The 16,395-nt window shown below is 39.9% G+C and overlaps 1 protein-coding gene across 3 annotated transcripts in view; it reads left to right on the forward strand.

Moving 5' to 3' along the window:
- Positions 1-6,576: 6,576 nt before the first annotated feature.
- Positions 6,577-16,395, forward strand: part of APOOL (apolipoprotein O like) — a 65,898-nt gene continuing 56,079 nt past the window's right edge. Inside the window, exon 1 of one of the 3 annotated variants that reach the window (XR_012647392.1) lies at positions 6,577-12,143. Coding sequence is in view for 2 of the 3 variants with exons in the window: in XM_075008217.1 (XP_074864318.1) it covers positions 12,132-12,143 (12 nt within the window). In the remaining variant the exon portion in view is untranslated. The remainder of the gene's footprint in view (positions 12,144-16,395) is intronic. The other 2 variants (XM_075008217.1, XM_075008218.1) reach the window with 2 other exon arrangements.

Consider the following 16,395-nt stretch of genomic DNA (forward strand, 5'->3'; position numbering starts at 1 on the left):
CTCTTTTCAGGGATGGGGCTGACAAGAGAAGAGGGCAAGCGTGTAGCATCCTTACAACTGATAAAGGGAGTTCTCAGGTTTGAAGAACCTTAGGTGGAAACTTATCTTTACCTCAACTTTCCTCTTTCATTGTAGTTTTCTAGGTTAAAATATGCATGTTGCATGTGTCAGAGCATTTCAGTTTGGGGAGGGGTACTATCTGAACAGCTTTTATTAAGGAAGTTCTCCCATTTCCCTCTAAAGTCTGTTATTTCAAAATAACTTTGCTGTGAAGACCTACCCTAGGAGTGTTATCAGTGGTGAAGGGAAGTGTTGACATCAAAGTTAAGATTCTGACAGAAATTCCATATTATGTGCCCATGATACAGTACATTTCTGAGGACCATTATGAAAATCCAAGGGTCATTAAACGCACGTCCATTAAATCTGCTTTTTTTTTTTTTTTTTGCTTCTCCAGTGGCACAAAGCACACTTAAGATCATATGATCTGGGCCCTTAAGAACTATACTAACATGCAATCTCCTACAATTCTCCAGTGACATGAAGCCAGCATGCTGTGTAAAGCCCTCTCACTCGTCAACACAGAGTATGTGCCTATGAGAAAGGTCATGTAGCTGAGGCTTCCTTACATCCTGGCAAACCCTGTTGGTAAGCCCCTTGGAGCTCTTGGAAGTCGCTGTGAGACAGCTATCTGAAGGCATAAGGTTTGGGCCAACATTTAATGGCTTCAGGGTCAGGGAGTCACAAAGGTGACAAAGTAATTTTGTTCCCTTTAAACACTCTTGACTTGTGCCAGGTGCTACTCAGATGCTCTTGAGACTCTGAATGCAAAAGCTTAGTTTTCCTGTGATGCAAGTGACCTAGAAAGACCTGTGAGACTTGCCATGGTATAAAGTAGATTGGACAATTATATCTAAAGTATAGTTTAATTTACAGACTAAAATTCAATATACTGACAAAAGTAAATCACAAAATTAGGCTATTGCCAGAAGCCAATCCTGAAAAAAGTCAACAAGGACACCAAGGATTGGACTGCATGGACTGTTCTGCATTACTAGGGACCTGTACCTCCAAAACATCCCCCACAACATACTCGGACTGTGCAAATGTTCATATAATATCTGCAAGGCAAAACTTCCTAAAGTGGCATTTAATTGGGTTATGTTTCAATATATGGAACGTAGGCATTTATAGGGAAGATATGAGGGATATGTCTATCTCATAGGAAAGCACATGTGGCTGGCACATATCAGCTGACTTGGGCTTGTGGAAACAGGGCTATAAATCCATAGTGTAGAAATTTGGGCTCAGGAGCCCGACAAAACAGAAAAACAAAAATTGGACAATGATTGTGATGGTAATGTTGACTAAGCTAGGACTAACTTGTATAAGGTACTGAGAACTCTGCCCCAGACATCAAAACATTTAAGCAGGTGCTTAACTTTTAGCACATCTAAAGTCTCACTGAAGTCAGTGGAACTATGCACTTGCTTAAAGTTAAGGCTGTGGTTAATTGCTATCCTGGGAACTTTGGTCTGTTATTTTTATGTGGGGCAAGGAACTATAGCTCCCTTTTTACACATCAGATCTTGTCTGCTCTTACTTTTCCATCTATCAGATTTTTCTCATTAAACCTCATCTGAAAAGAAGCTTTCGTAGGTGTCCTAGATTTTTCTTTGCTTTCTCTTTCATCTCCTTTTCCACACAAATGAATTTACATACTTCAGCCTCGGCCCTGCAAAGATGTTGATATAACACCACTTAGTAGCAAAATCTAATTGGAGCCATGTTAACCATTAGTGAATAGAAATTTGTTTTTTATTTCATATTATTTCAGTAACTACTACTGAAGTGTGTTATTTTATGATTGATTAAAAAAAGCATTTCCTTAGTGGCTTATAAACAGAACCAATATTTTAATTATGATAAGTTCCGATTCTCCCTTATTAATATAAATAATAGTTTAAAGGAACATTTTTAAAAGCAAACGTACTTTCTACATGATACAATCTATGCCATACTTCCATATTTGGAAGGAAGAATAAAATTAATACCATTTAGCCTTCGTCTGATTTTGAAATGGATGTTAAAACTATTGCAGTCTGGTGTTAATGAAAATGTTATGCACCTTATTAAAAATACCACCTATATTCACTATAATCACGGAATGTTTATAGTGATTCTTAATACAGGCCAGGGCTGGAATAAACAAATGGAGCTCTCTACTTTTATTAAAATGTGTACTCACTGCATGAATTAAATGTAACAGCTGAGTACTGTACTGTGTGTGTTAAAGCCACTGTATATGCAGTATCTGATGTAAGCGCTGCCGTTACTTGAAATATAAAATAGGTAGAGTATTACATTACTTGACTGGAAATGCCCAATAAACTTCTGTCCTCAAACTTATAGGCTGTGTCTACATTACCCACCTCCCTTCGAAGGAAGAATGGTAATGAGGCTATTTGGAGTTTACTAATGAAGTGCTGCTGTGCATAGGCAGCACTTCATTAAGCAAATTCCCCCCTCCCCTTTAAGGGTATAAGGGGACTTCAAAGATGCCCCGGCACTTCGAAATACTGGCGGCTGTGCTGCAGCTAGACGTGTGCCGGTACTTCGAAGTTTAACACTTTGGAGTTGCCAGCAAGGGGGAATTTGCTTAATGAAGTGCTGCCTGTGCACGGCAGCACTTCATTAGTAAACTCCGAACAGCCTCATTACCATTCTTCCTTTGAAGGAAGGTGCTAATGTAGACACAGCCCTAGAGTATTATCCAATTTCAGGCGTTTGTGGGGTCTCAATACAGCTGTTTTTGTGTCTGGCAGAATGTTGCAAATAACTTTCATATTATCTTGACTCCCTATTGCATTTTGTCATTAGCAATTACAAAACACATATTAACCAACAAATCCTATTCACTGGTCAGAGTAACAGTGAAACCAGTTATAAATGCTAAAGTAGGCTTAGTATCCAGTAAGGACTTCTGTTTTACCAAGAAAATGAAGAAATTCAGTATAAAAAGCTAAGAATAGAAAAGAATAGGCAATAAGAGGAAACTAGTATTAAGGATCCTTTTGCATTTGACATGACGCTGTATTAATTACAAAGAAAATGTCCTCATAACACCATTAAGTGTTGGGCCATAGGTGACTCCTGTCTAGTTTACTAAAATAGATTATAAGACTTGTACAAATAGAGAGTCTTTTTAGATAGTGCTTAAATGTATGAAAATGTATGACACCCTTGTACTATGGCTTGCACTTTACTTGCATATAAACTGTGAAGTAGGCTGTAGTAATAATGTGTTTGTATGTTCAGGGGTTGAAATACCAAATCAGTAGAGTACTATACTGCTGGTGTTCAACCTGTACTGTTATTCAAATTTCAACAAGCTCACAAAGTGTATTTTGAAAACCCTGCTAACTTAAGATCACTAGCAAATAATGCTATGGAGTCTCCATGGTCCTTCTTTTTGTAAATATTTCTGTAGCAATAGGAGACAAAAAACCAAACTTTCACTAGGACTGTTTTCAACAACAAAAATTCTATAGCACCTTGTATAAAAATCATGGAGACTCCATGATTTGTGGGCATTTTTGTTTACAGACAATATGTATATATGTGTTAGTGGCTGAACTGTTATTTATCACAGAGTTATGTTATAGTTGATTATTTCTAAAAGAAAATGTATGTTTTCTGTCAAAAAGAGAAAAAAGTATTTTAGTAGGATCCATCCTGAAAACAAAGTTGAAGATTCAAAGCTTCAAATACCAGTATGTTCACATTACAGATGTTTTAGCCCCACCTGCTGTATGTTTTCATAATTAGCTGTGAAATAAAACTGAAAAGTGGCGATAAAATGTCTGTCTGAGCCAGGGAAGAAGCTTGGGTTGTATTACAGTTTATACATGCCTATTCTGAGACTGCAATATAATAATTACCATCATGTTTATATCTGAAGGTCCCTTTTATGAGTAGATGTCGTTTAGATTCTGTAGTAGATAGTCCTTCAGCTCACTGATGCTACAGAGATAGAAAATGAATTGCTCTGGACTCATACTGGCAAAACTAAATTTCAACCCCTGGATAATACAGTACTTCTTCAGTTTCACAACAGTATACTTAATTTTATACTTGTCCTATGTTGGGAGGTGATCCATTAGTTTATATAGGCTATGAATGTTAGTTTGTTTTTCTTTCCTCTTTTCAGATTAGTTCTGCGTGAATTATTGTAATTGGCTTCATTTTTTCTATCACAGGTTATCTTTTTGTGTGTCTACAATGAGAATTTATGAATGGAAAATTTCACTGTGTGTTGCTCACTGGGCATATACCTCATGGTACATTGCACAGATGTGTAAGTTGTAAGTTGCACTGCAACATTAAAAAAGGAACATATTGCTCTTTTTTCAAAGATATTAACTTATTTACAAGATATAGTCTGTATATGATGAAAAGGACATTTATTGCTCCTAAATTCAAAAGTAGCTTTTGTTTTGGGGGAAATAAATTGCAAACTTCAGTTGTAAATTGGACTTCAATAAACTGAATTCCCTGCACTTAATTTTGTGTTTCTCTCTTCTTCTGTCTGTGTCTCCTATGGTGTAATTAAAATGGACTACTTAAGTCTCAGTCCTGCAAGAGGATTTGTGCAGGCATAAGGATCCTGTATGGATTCAGATGTAGCACTCAGCCTAATTTCTGTTAGCAATACCTTCCACTTTATTATCTGAAACATTGTATGGTTAATATTATACAACTTAAGAGCTGTTTAAAGTTTTTTGGCCAAAACAATTACAATTTATTCAGCTTTTCAATTCCTTTCAAGTAACATATACCATCCACTTATTTAAGTTGTGAGCATGAAGGCTTTTACCAGCACTCAAGGGCTACAGCTACTCTAGAAAGTTCTGCCAACAAAACTGGTGGAACAGCCACACAGCAAATATATTTTGTCAACAGTATGTTGAGAAAAGTTGGCACTTCTGCTGACAAACTTCTGCCTCTCCCAGATGAGGATGAAGGCCAAAAAGCTCTGTGGATGCTCTTGGGCACCTTCTCTCGACAGACAGGGCACCCAGAACAATGAGCAGCCCTGTCTGCCGTGCTTCCAGGTGCCTGTTTTGTTGAGAGAGCAGCTGGGCAGTCTGGACGCTCTGTCAACAGAACAGAGCACTCTTCCGATTGGCTTTGTGTGTGGCCGCACTGTGTTCAGATGTAAGGAATGAGTCAGCAGGTGCTCAGTACAGCTGAAGTATTTGGGGTATGTGTCCTTCAGAGATCATTTGCATGAAAAAGCAAAGGTGTGCATATGTAATGCCTTGTAAACAAAGCCTGACGGGAGCATGCGAAGCAATAAGGTTTTGTCTATTGTAAACAACATGTTGTAAAATCACAGTTTATGCTATTACGCAGTGTAAGAATTGTGGAGTCTCACCAGTGCTTCAAGTTTTGTGCGGGTACAGGGCAGTCATCATTCATGTGTAAGATATGGATTGCAGAGGGCTCCCTCCCTCAAAGCATTGTGAGGGGAGAAAGGGATAGTGCTTGAACCAGCTGGCTGAAAGCCTTTTGGCTACACAACTGTAAGAATGGTTTGACTAGTTTTTCCCCACTCCCCCTGCCCCCATTCAAAGGTAGATCTATGGATAGGTCTACAGATATTCTGTGAGAATCCACCTTGGTGGATACTGAGATCCTGTGGCTAGGCCCAGAGCTGAATGCCACTATAAGCTAAAATCACTAGTAGCTGAAGCTATGGAGAGTTGGAATCACAGCTTTTGCCTACAGCAAAACTCACAAGACAGCAGTAGATGGATGGCAGGAGGAACAGCAGGCATAAAGAGGAGGAGTCAAGGGACTTCAGAGTAGCGCAGGCACTTTGAAGTACCCATGGCTACACGCAAGCCAGCACTTCGAAGGTTCACACTTTGAAGTTGCCATGGGGGAGATTTAGCGTAATGAAGTACTGCATATGCACCGCAGCACTTCATTAGTAATCTCCCAACACCCTAACTACCATGCCCTCTTCGAAGTTCGGGGCTAGTCTAGACATAGCCGATAACTGCTAAAAGAGGAAGAGGGAAGAGGATTTTTAAGTATGAGTGACGGGGGCAAGAGACAATAAAAGCGTAGTAGTACTGCTACTTTATAGGGCATTGGGGAATATGAGAGCTTATTTTCAATTTTACACAAAATTTCACCTCATATTTACCTGTTTCCAGTCACCTGATTAGTATATGACACCAGATTCATCCCATAAACAAGCTGAAGTAGCACATTATTATTTATTTTTATTTTCTATTTATATTGCAGTAACAGCTAGCTATCTCAGTCAATATCAGAGCCTCTTTTGGCTATGCCCTATTCAAAAAGTAAGACCCCCTATATATGTTACTTCAAAATAAAATGATAAAAAGGTTGAATATGGGAGAGAAGGAGGCAATCTCCCAAAGCAGTGCCACAGAAAGAACAATTAGAATTGGAAGATCTCAAAGGCTAACGGGAAAGAGAATGTTGTTCTCAAAATGAGGAACAGTCAGAATCAAAATCTGTGTGCACAATATCTTTTAATGTGTTTTAAACTCCACTGGAAAAGAAGTACATCTTAGTCCCCATTAATATTAATAAAAAATAATGGGTAAAATTTGAGCCTCATTGAAGCCAATCTCAGAAACTTCTGTTGACTTATATTGAGGCCTGGATTTCCAAAGTCCAGAGCACACAAACCATGATAACAGCTTTAAAAAGCCGTGTCTTCTGTGCACATTTGACAAAAGCACAAAACACTAAGGCAACGTCTACACTAGAAGCACCTGTTTACAGAAGTTACTGTCAGGAGAGATGTTCCAACAAAACTTCTATCGACAGATCACGTCCACACATAAAAGCAGATTGATCTTTTGATCTGTCACCAAAAGGGCTTCCCAGAGCACCTACACAGCTTTTTTGTTGACAGTTTCTGCCTACAAAATGCATTTTGTGTGTAGATGCTCTGCGAGGGTTGGCAACAAAAACCCCAGTTTTCCTGGCAAAACTCTCTAGTGTAGACAGAGCCTAAGATTCACCACTTTATCCATTAGGGCTGTCAAATGATTTAAAAAAAAGAATCACAGTTAATCATGCAATTTAAAATGAATTTTGATGAACTGTGTGATTAAATAATAGAATACCACTTGTTTAAATATTTTTAGATTTTTTTAACATTTTCAAATACACTGATTTCAATTACAACGTATAATACAAACTCTATCATGCTTTTTGTATATTTACTTTTACAAATATTTGCACTGAAAAAACCAAAGAAATAGCATTTTTCAATTCACCTAATACAAATGCTATAGTGAAATCTCTTTATAAAGTTAAACTTACAAATGTAGAATTATGGACAAAAGAACTGCATTGAAAAAAAACTTATGTAAAACTTTAGAACCTTCAAGTCCACACAGTCCTACTTCTTGTTCAGCCAATCACTTAGAAAAACAAGTTTGTTTACATTTATGGGAAAACATTATGACAGCTTCTTCTTTACATTATTACCTGAAAGTGAGAACAGGAATTAGAATAGCACTGTTGTAGCTGGCATTGCAATATATTTGTGTGTCAGAAGTACTTAAGATTCATACTTCTCTTAATGCTTTCATCACCATTTCAGAAGACATACCCACATGCCGGTTACAGGTTGTACTCAATAATGATCCAAAGCAGAGCAAACTGACACATGTTCATTTTCATCAGGCAGAAGGCTGATTTTCTCTTTTGGTGATTGTGGTTCTATAGTATCCACATTGTAGTATTGCTCTTTTAAGACAACTGAAAGCATACTACACACCTTGTCCTGCTCAGATTTTGAAAAGCATTTCAGATTCTTAAATGTGAAGGTGCATGCTGTAGCTATCTTTAGAAATCTCTTATTAGTACCTTATTTGTGTTTTGTCATATTTCCTGTGAAAATGTTCTTAAAATGAACAATATATGCTGGGTCATCACATGGGACTGCTATAACACAAAATATATGAAAGAATGCTGGTAAAACATGCCAGGAGGGACAAAATTCTCCCCCTAAGAAGTTCAGTCACAAATTTAATTAACACATTTTTTAATGAGTGCCATCATCATGGATGCATTTCTCAGGAATAATGGCCAAAGCCTGAAGGGGCATAGAATGTTTGGCATATCTGACACACAATACCTTGTAATGCAGGCTGCAGAAGTGCCATTCAAACACCTGTTCCCACTTTCAGGTTACATTACAAATAAGAAGCAGGCAGCATTATTTCAAGGAAGTGAAAAAAAGAAGTAGGACTGAAAAATTAAAACTGTGATTAACTGCAATTTTTATCAACAGCACTGTTATCAGTATTTCAATTTTTGTCAATATATTCTTGAACCTCTTTTAATATGGCAACCTTGGGAAACAGGCTATGCCCAGTTATAGAGTTTTCTGGATCATTGGTATTCACCATAAAGAAGAGTAAACAAAGTCTTTTACTAAAGCTTTTGTATGTACAAAACAGTATAAAGTACTGCACGACCATGTCTACATGGCCCTTTAGCACAGTGCTACTGCCAGCAGCACTGTGCTAATGACAGTTCAAGAAATTGCAAATGGAGGACGATTTGCAAACTCGCATGGCTAATTAGTATAGCCACATAAGATTTCTGTAATCTGGCATAATTTTAGTTAGCTGCATGACCACTTATCATGGGTGTGGCCAAATCTTCTGTGGTCCCATAAAGTTATTTACAGCCACCAGACCTGGCTCTCAGTATTCTGTGCTGTTACTTAGCTGTAATTTACCACTAAATGTCTTCTAATAGCCCTGTAAGCAGTGAAAGTGTTGGTAATGTGCTAGACAATACTGACCTCCTGCGGTCTGGCAAATTCTCTCATCTGGTACTAGTCAGATCCCAAGGGTGCCGGACAAGAGAGGTTCAACCCATATTGTTTTTATCATATGTAGGTAAGTAAACTGAAAACCGCTAATTGTACAGTACAGTGCTCTGACATTTCTCATGGTTCCAAGTAAAATGTGTGCTAGATAGTATGGTGCGTATGTGTGTGATATGTATATCTTTGTTTTGTTGCACTGTATTTAAATTTATTTTGTTTATTATTATTATTATTTTGGCACTCCAACCATGAGTGTCCAAACCAAAGGTGTTACCAGATTACAGACACCTAGATTAAGGAGATTCAAGTGTATATTATTGAAAAAAAACTATATCAATGAGATAGTAAAGAATTAAAGTACATTTTTTATAAATTTCTAAGAATTCCTTAAGGACCAGACTTTCCAGCCTTATATGGACATGCATGGTCACATTTGGTTTCAAGTTCATGACCAGTCTAATCATATGTTCTCATTAGGGCATAATAAAAACATTAGTTATTATTTCAACATTTTCTCATTTACAGAAAAATATTTCATTATTTTGCTGCATGCTCTTTAGAATGATAAAGATGACACAAGAAACACACTTGTGCTGAAAGCACTCACCCAGCACACGGGGACCCAGGATTCTATTCCTCTACTACAGTAATTCTTCAGTTATTTGTCCAAAACGGAACAGCTTTAACAGGGGATACTGATGGCACCATTTCCCCCAAATCAGAATATCCCATAGCTAAGTAGTTATGGTACTCTTCTGCAACATAGCATCTTCCTTCTCTCTCTAAGGCAGAGCAGGAAATTGAAGTAGGAGCTCCCACTCACCCATCCCATGTAACTATCAGGCTAAAAATTATGAGGAAGTTCCTCCTCCTCTATAGCTTACTGCAAGAAATACCTTAGGCAGTTGTCTGAGTTCACAGATGAGAATCCTAAAAAAAGATTGTTAACTGCTTCCAGCCCAGACTTAGGGACCTAACCCTCTGAGCGTTGGGCTTACCACAAACCTCTCCATTTGGCATTTCTTTTTGGCTAGCTTATGAAGGACTCCCCCTAGGACAGTGGTGGGCAACTTGCAGCCCCCCAGGCTGCATGCAATTCATTAGGATAAACCGTTGTCATGCCACTAAAAAGGTTTACATTGTGTCCACAAGTATGGCCACTTGTAGCTCCCATTGGCCCTGATTTGTCATTCCTGAACAATGGGAGATGCTTATGCTTTGGTTAATACATTTAATGCAACAGGCTGCAGGGACTTGCTGGCCGATGCTTCCTGTAGCTCCCATTAGCTACAAATGGCAAATCACAGCCAGAGAGCTGCAAATGGCTGTACTAGCAGACACAAGGTAAACAACCTGTCTGGCAACCCACACCAACAGCTTACCCTGATGAACCACACGCAGCCCACTTGCGACAGGTTTTCCACACTGCCCTAGCATTTTGGCTTTTCTGAATCCCGTTCTTAGGTACCTATTTCCCTTCATTCATTGTGTGGGAAGCCTAACTCAGGCTTTATGGCTGTTATTGATTTAAAAGGTACCTGACAGTTAAGAGTGGCAACACTGAGCACTGATTTGCCTAAACCCCTTCTTGCTAGCAGCTGGGAGGGTGAGTGGCCTAGGAGTCAGGTCACTACAAGCAATCTTACCCCATTCCAGGATTCATACACAAATTGGTTTCCTGTCTATTTTATTTTACATCACTGGCTCACCACAAAAGCAGACTGATCAATCTGAAAGATCCAGTTTCCGTTTTCCAGATTGATTAAGTTTTATTCAGAAAAATCACCCCTTTGAAATGATACACATCAGCAGCAGCTCACTTCTTAAAAGCCTGGAATGGCTTTTTCTATTTGATTCTTTCCCAGAAGCTGGGATACTATTTCCAGTGTTTGCTTGCTCCTCAGAAACATGAATAAGTTGTTTCCTGTTTCAACTGGAGAAGGTGTTCACACAGGTACTGATCAGTGTGCTTTCTAAACTTTGCTTCTGCCCTAGTTCAGGCTACATCTACACTACAAGATAAATTCAAAGTTAAGGCAGTTAAGCTGGATCATACCAACAGACTGTCCTTGTTGTAAATACCATTAGCTTGATTTAGGGAGCACTAATATCCAAAGTATAATATTGTCCGAACCGTGCAGGTGTAGCGTCAAGTTCAAATTTAGGAGTTCAGACGAAGGCTAGTATGGAAGCACTATGTCTTTGAACTGAATTCATTAGCGTCCAGAGACTGACTGGCCCTGCTGCACCTGGTTCCTGGCTCCCTGCCCCTGGTGAGAGCTGGGAAATTGACCAGATCAGCAGCCCTGGTCAGTTTCCTGGCTCCTGCAAGTGACAGGGAGCTGGGAAACTCATGGGGCTGCTGCACCTGGCTCTCTGCCACCAGCCCGAAACTAACCAGCGCAGCAGCTAGCGCCCTGATGCACCTGGCTCCCTGGAGCTAGGCACAGCAGCACTGGTCAGTTTCCTGCCCCGCCCCCGGCTGCAGGAACTCGGGAACCAGGCAGCAGGATGAGTGCAACCAGTGGTGAGGGTCCAGCAGGCCCCAGGGGAAGGCGCGGATTCGTGGCGAGGGAACCGTGGTGTCAGTTCCCACAATACACCACTGCCCCAGTCAGCGTTTGGCCACTGTAGCGTGGCAGCCCTCACGTGACTTTGTAGGAAGCGAGGACACTTAAAACCAGATTTATAAAACCAGTTACCAAATCGCGCGTATCCGATAGCGTAGCGGCAGCCTCAGGGTCAGGCGGCGCTTATCGAACGAGCCCGACGCGTGCAATGCGGGCCTGCTCGCGCGGCCCAGAAGCTGGGCGCCTTTTCGCTCCCGTGCCCGACTTCGCTCGCTTTTGTCACGAGGTGCGCTTCGCCCGCTCCCTAGCGGCTTCGCCCCAGCTGGAAACGCGGCGAGCTCCCGCCCAGGTTTCGCTCTCAGCACGTTTGTGAGCGAACGCGTTGGGCTACCAAAGCGAAGGCGCATCCCCGGAAACGGACCCCGCCACCACCGCGGCCACAGCCCATTTACAGTCTCAGCTGCCGGCGTGGCGCGCGGTTCGTAGCTAGGCGAAGGGCTGACAGAGGAGGCGGCTCTGACGGCTGGTGGCTCTAGCCCCGCCCCCCTCTCACCCAGAGGGGGTGGGGTGCTACGCCAGGCGTACCGCGAAAGAGAAGTATTGGTTTGGCTTCCTCGCTTGCCGTACAGACTCGCTGCCGGGGGCCCGCGACGGGAGGAGTCACTAACATGGCGGTTAAGGTGAGTGTTCGTTCCGGCTCCGTCTGCTGAGGGGCGGAGGTGGGGGTTCTGCTCCCGGGACACGTGACGAGAAAGAGCAGGTCGGGCGGGGACAGCAACTGTGTCCCCGCCGCCTTCTCCCGCGGTCACTGAGGTCTGGAGATACCCAACGTGAATCCTCCTGTTTGCCCTAAGAGCCCGGGGATGCGTCCTCCCCACAGGGACACCAGCCGGCGTGTTCCACCAGCACCATCTCTCTGGGGAGCGCTTTCGCCTTAGGCTCTGGTTTATACACTGAATTCGGCGTGTGCGCTCCGGCGCTAATTCTGAGTGTTAGTGATTTAAAAACAACAGTTGACAAAAACCATCTCAGATAACTCTGTCCTGGCCACAAGAAAAAAAAGTGAACCTCATCACACTTACACTGCGTCACTCAACTAAAACCTGATCAAACGGCGCGTGGAAACCAGTGTTATGATTCTGTGCTCTGTGAAGGCTTTAATGTTAACTTTCAAATAAAAAATAATCTGTGATCTTGCCCTCTTCTGCACATGTGCTTAAATTGGTTTGTAAAAGATTGATGGCTAAACATGTCATGGAGTAAAGTGGGAGAATTAAGATGGCCTTAAAATGTTTTGTTTAAGGTCCAACGTTTAACGGCAGATCGGGTAAAAAAAGTATTAGGTGGATTATGCAGCATATTGCGTGGGGATGGACTGCTGTGCTCACATGGAGCCTCTTTGCCTTCAGTATAGGGCACATGGGGTGCTGCAGGCTCCTCTGTTGACCGTGTCTATTGCTGAACTCCTAAGAACTAATACTTCTAGGTTATTGTATCTTCAAATATGCCCTAACAATTAAAACTTCCCCACTCACGACTGAGTATGGGATTAACTCTTGAGTGTGAAGTCTTAATCCACCACTGCGGTGCCACAAAGTCTAAGGCATTGACAAAGAGCTCAAAACTTTAAATTCTGACTTAGCATAAAGACTCCTACACTTTTCACATTCTCCAAAATAATTCTGTCCTTATATTTAAATATTCCATTTTGTGTGCAAATCAGTTATTTCTGTCAAAGGTTAGAGTGATAGAAAATAGAGTGTATACTAATATCTAAACCTAATTCTTCAGTGTCATTGAGAAAGACATTTCCATAATGAAATCATGGAGCATTACAACAATCTATGAAGTAAATAAAATATTGTAATACTTTTTTATTTTAATTGAGGCATTGGAGAGGTTAAGTGACACACTCAAGGTGTCAAAAATAGACAATGGTGAAACCAAAGCGGAGCTTAAAAACTTAATTATGTAAGATGCTGAGTTGGACCCCATGTGCGTTGCCCAAAGCTACAAAAGAAATCATTGTCAGAGCCAGGTTTGGTACACTAAAGCTCCTGACTCTCACTTACATGTTCAAACAACTAGGCCATGTGCTTTTTCTTATTTTTCTTTGAAGTTAGAGCACAGAATACAGTGATGTATTAAGAAATTATAAATGTCATTTTGACAAAATGCTTGAAAAATAAATCACAAGTGGACTACCAGCAAATTTGAGACATGACCTTATGCCTAATTATTAAATATAATCACATTATTTTACCAGCAAGATCTTTCATGCGGTAGCCATTCCCACCTGTTGTTCATGTGCTGTGCAGCTTGCCTTCTACTTAAGTTAAAAGAGTGCCAGGGAATACCTACAGCATGTCAGATAATGTTTTCACTTCACATACATAAAAAATGCAAACAATAATAATATTTTCATAAACATCCTATAAGTACAATAAAAATTGATTCCTTTTAAATAGACGAAGTAATGTTTGGAAGGTGCAATAGGATGCATTGCAATAAGGCAATGATGTCATTAAAACATGCACTATTAAAGTAACAGTCTATAATATATCATAGACGATAATGGCAATGCATTGCACCCTCAGCAAGTTTGCAGATGATACTAACCTAGGGGAAGAGGCAGGTAATCTGGAGGGTAGGGATAAAGTCCAGAGTGACCCAGACAAATTGGAAGATTGGGCCAAGAAAAGTCTGATGAGGTTCAACAAGGACAAGTGCAGAATCCTGTACTTAGGACATAAGAATAACAAATACTTGTTCAGGATGGGGACCAATTGGCTAAGCAGCAGTTCTGCAGAAAAGAACCTGGGCATAAGGGTGGATGAGAAACTGTGAGTCATCAATGTGCCCTTTTAGCCAAGAAGACTAACAGCATATTGGGCTGCATCACTAGGAGCATTTCTAGCAGAGCTAGGGAAGTGAGTATGCCCCCATATTCAACACTGGTTTCGCCCACATCCTGAATATTGTATGTTTTGTCATCCTGTTGCTCTTTAATTTTTGTATTTATTCAAAATCTGTATTTTTGATCTCTTACAACATTCCACTGCTCCTCACACAGAAAGCATGCTACTAACATCTCCTTTTGCCAGTTTGCTGGGTGGCATTATAGAGAAACGTTTTCTGGTCATTTTCCAAGACTATTTTTAAGTCCAAGTTGCCGAGAAACTTTTGAAACAAGAAGCCTGGTTTTGAATACCCTACAGTTCTACTGAAATTTAGATTGTAGCCACCCTGGATTCATGTCTACAATGTAGTGTTTTAAGTTATTCTTTTTATGATGTGTTGCTTTAGAAACTGTTAAAAGTTGTTTGTTTGTGAGTAATACCTGATGCTGCTTTTCTTTTACCACCTGCTTGGTGTCCATTGAACCAGTGGCAAGATTTACTTTGACTATTTGGATTAAATCATATCCTTAGCAGCTTAAAAAAAGAACACATACAAAAATGTATTGCAATAACTGGATTCTTATTCTAGAATTTCATGATCTTTGACAAGAAATATTTTTAAATATAAAAGTTTAGAATGCATTTCTTGAAAGTGATTTCAAATAGAACAAGATTTTCTGGTGTATAGTCAGACACAAACATTTTAATCTTTTTCTGAAGTCATTCTCCTGGTCAGTAACAAAATTCAAGTTTGATATATTTTTATGGCCTTGGTCCTGTGTACACAAGTTAATTATAGGAGATGATGTGAAATCCTGAAGAATCCTGAACCTTTTTCACTCTACCCATGTATATGAAATTTCCAGGGCTCATTTGCATATCTTTCTCCTTTTCATTTTGATTGTTTCTCTTTATTTAAATTAACTGTACTTTGAAATTTATCCATACATCTTATTTTACTATGTTTGACCTAACTGTTAGGCTCAAGAGGATGACAGACAAACCAGTGGATATGTTGAAGCCTTTTAAATGCATCACAAGTGTGATGTTTCTTTTGTCATTTGATTCAATTATCCTTGATGATTACTATTGAATAGCAAAGTGATGGTGAGCAGCATTTTGAGTGACTGTACAGTTGTCTTTTATAGGCATCCAAAGTAGAGCAATACTGATGCTGTCTGAAGAGGCTTATATAACATACTTTGCAAAAATAGTGTGCTATATTGTAAGCACTGTATTCTGTAGCTGAATAAACAGCTTTCCTGATTAGTTGATTGTGAGCACAAAGCTGATCATTTTAATGCTATTGGAAATAATTGTGTTGAATTATGCAATTGGAAATTGAAATCAATGGACAAGTATGAACTGCTTTAGGGAATTGAAACCAGACATTTTGCCACTACTTGCAGCACCCAAGCATGTATCAAATATCTTTCATTACCAACTTCATTTAAGTGGTCTCCTACACCACTTGTGAACCTGTTATGCTTAATGATCTGTCCCACCTTGTTTATATGTAATACCCATTGGTTACCTTCTTTGCATTTAAAGACAGTAGTTGGTTCAGTGCAAACTATTACCTATCTTGCATGCCTCTACACTATGAACTAACTTTGAAGTTAGGCCCTACATCGAAGTAGTCATCAGAGAGTCTACACACATTTTCCCTTACTTCAAAGTTAACTTTGAAGTGGGGAGCCCAACTCTGAAGTCCTTAGTCCATTCCCAGGAATGGAGTAGTGCCCTGCTTCAAAGTTTAACTTCCAAGTAGGGTGTGTGTAGACACTCAACTTTGAAGTTGTACTTCAAAGTGAGCAACTTCCAAGTTATTTTTGTAGTGTGGACACAGCATTTGTCTCTCAAATGTAAATGTCAGGAATACTGTATATTTTGTTGTCATATTTTTCCTAATTTATAAGAAATCAAAAATGCATTTGGTGAAAGACTGGACAGAATGTTGACACTTTACAGGGTTGAGGAAAGTGACTGGTAAGACAAAAGGAAAAAGAAATAAAAAAAAAAAAAAGTAAAG

Source organism: Carettochelys insculpta, chromosome 13, assembly GCF_033958435.1.
Source record: "Carettochelys insculpta isolate YL-2023 chromosome 13, ASM3395843v1, whole genome shotgun sequence".
NCBI lineage: Eukaryota > Metazoa > Chordata > Testudines > Carettochelyidae > Carettochelys > Carettochelys insculpta.